Source organism: Prionailurus viverrinus, chromosome B2 (assembly GCF_022837055.1).
Source record: "Prionailurus viverrinus isolate Anna chromosome B2, UM_Priviv_1.0, whole genome shotgun sequence".
In the NCBI taxonomy this organism is placed as follows: Eukaryota; Metazoa; Chordata; class Mammalia; order Carnivora; family Felidae; genus Prionailurus; species Prionailurus viverrinus.
In genome coordinates, this window is record NC_062565.1 from 918,641 (window position 1) to 921,307 (window position 2,667).

Below are 2,667 nucleotides of genomic sequence, written 5' to 3' on the forward strand. Positions count from 1 at the left end.
TTGTGATGCCTCCCGCTTTGGTCCTCTTCTTCAGTATTACTTTGGCTATTCGGGGTCTTTTGTGGTTCCATACAAATTTTAGGATAGCTTGTTCTAACTTTGAGAATGCTGGTGCAATTTTGTTTGCGATTGCATTGAATGTGTAGATTGCTTTGGGTAGTATTGACATTTTAACAATATTTATTCTCCCAGTCATGAGCACAGAATGTTTTTCCATTCCACCATTGGGGCTACAGTGAGACTGGTGTGTACCTTATCTTCCCCTCTCCCAGGGACAGGACTCACTGTGGAGTGGTGTGGCCCCTGTCTGGGCTATTTGCACACTGCCAGGCTTGTGATGCTGCTTTGATGGGATCTGGCCAAGGGTGTATTAGCTGGGGTGGATCAGCAGGTTGCACAGGGGCAGGAGGGGCAGGCTTAGCTCACTTTGCTGTTGGTGGTCCCCTGCGGGAGTGGCCCTGCAGCACTGGGAGGGGGGCAGGACTTTCAAAGAGATGGATCCACAGAAGCCCAGCATTGGGCATTTGCACAGGGCAAGCAAGTTCGGTGACAGGAAATGGTTCCCTTTGGAATTTCACCTGGGGGGATGGGAGAGGGAAATGGCACCTGCCAGGGCCTTTGTTCCCCTGCTGAGCTGCATTCTGTCTTCCAGGGCTCAACAAAGGTCTCTCCTGGCATTCTCTCACCCTCCCTGCTCCCCAAGAGCAGAGCTGTTGACTTTTAACATTCCAGATGTTAAGTCCTGCTGGCTGTAAGGACTCACGCAGTCCAGCCCCTCCTCTTTTCAAACCAGACTTCAGCGGCTCTGCCTTTCTGGGAGGGCTGCCCCTACACACCCCAGCTCCCTCCTGCCAGTCCCTGTATCACGCACCACCTCTCCTCCCTACCCTCATCCATGGGCCTCTTGTCTATGCTTGGCTCTAGAGAGTCCATTCTTCTAGTCTTCTGGTGGTTTTCTGGGTTATTTAGGCAGATGTAGGTGGAATCTAAGTGACCAGCCACACAAGGTGAGACCAGCATCTTACTATGCCGCCATGTTCTGGAGAGCCTCTAGCATATTATTTTTAGAATCACTCTGGTTATGAATAAACACAGGGAAGCTATGGTCACTGAATACATTGTTAAAAGAAATATTCCAAAAGGAGAGAGCACACAAACAAGTGCATCTGGGATACTCATGCAGACTTTAGACATTTTATTTCTACCTAAAGTGATGCTATTTTTTGTTACCAGGGTATTGACCTCTAGACCTTCAAGAGGAGTCATGGACACAAATAATGAAAGTTCCACTACGGACTTCATCCTGCTGGGGTTTTCTGATCTGCCCCAATTAGAACACATCATCTCTGGGGTTGTCTTCGTCTTCTATATTATGACTCTAGCAGGAAACACAGCCATCATCCTTGTATCTAACCTAGACAGCCAGCTCCATACTCCCATGTATTTCTTCCTATCCAATTTGTCTTTTCTGGACCTCTGTTATGCAACTAGCATTATCCCACAGATGCTGGTAAATCTATGGGGTCCAACAAAGTCTATTACCTATGGAGGGTGTGTGCTCCAATTCTTTTTTGCCCTTGACTTGGGAGCAACAGAATGTCTTCTCTTGGCTGTGATGGCCTATGATCGCTATGCTGCTGTCTGTCAACCTCTTCACTACACAGTATTAATGCACCCTCAGCTTTGCCAGAAGATGGTGCTCACTGCCTGGTTAGGTGGTCTTGGCAGTGCCTTAATCGTTTGTTCCTTGACTTTGAAGTTGCCAAGATGTGGGCACCGGGAGGTGGATAATTTTTTCTGTGAGATGCCAGCCTTGCTCAAGATGGCTTGTGTCTACTCAAAAGTAATTGAGATTGTTGTCTTTGCTCTTGGAGTGATATTTCTTCTAGCACCTCTATCAATAATTTTCATCTCATATGCAATTATCACTCAAGCTGTCATGAGGATCAAGTCAACAGCAAGGTGGCATAAGGTCCTTAATACATGCGGTTCCCACCTCACAGTAGTAACTCTGTTTTATGGAACAATCATTTATATGTACATGAAGCCACAGAATAGCACATCTGAAGATGAAGGGAAGTTCCTTACACTATTTTACACAATCGTCACACCCACCCTTAACCCTCTGATCTACACTTTAAGAAACAAAGATGTGAAGAGTGCAGTAAAGAGAATACTGTGTGAACGAAAATGGTCAGCAAAGTCATGAGTTAGATGGAAGAGAAGTAAGGAAATAACACTGACCTTTACCAACAGAAGATGAGTCAATTCATTTCTGTAAGGAACACTTACTGGGTGTCTACCTTGTACCAAGAATTGTACCGAGTACCGATTTGTAAATAAGTAGGAAGTACACCAAAATTATAGGAGATAGAGATACAGATACATAAAGGAACTTCAATTCATACACTTAAAATGCTTCAAGACTAATCTGGGACTACAGATAAATAAACATATAATGATTAAATGTGCTTAAGTACAGTAATAGAGATATGTACTAAGTACTAAGAATATATTTCACCTGGAATATTTTTATGTAGGATTACACTGGACACTGATTTTTTTTCTTCCCAGACACCCCTGTACATCCATTTGATACTGCCGGTGGGGACTTTGTGGTGGAGACCAACTACCCACCCTTATTCATTCCACTTTATGCTTCAAGTT

The 2,667-nt window shown here is 44.6% G+C and overlaps 1 protein-coding gene across 1 annotated transcript; it reads left to right on the forward strand.

The window, feature by feature from the left end:
- Positions 1-1,264: 1,264 nt before the first annotated feature.
- Positions 1,265-2,209, forward strand: LOC125166243 (olfactory receptor 2W1-like). The gene has a single exon (XM_047860082.1). It carries the CDS (start codon positions 1,265-1,267, stop codon positions 2,207-2,209), a length of 945 nt encoding a protein of 314 aa, XP_047716038.1.
- The last annotated feature ends 458 nt before the right edge of the window (positions 2,210-2,667 follow it).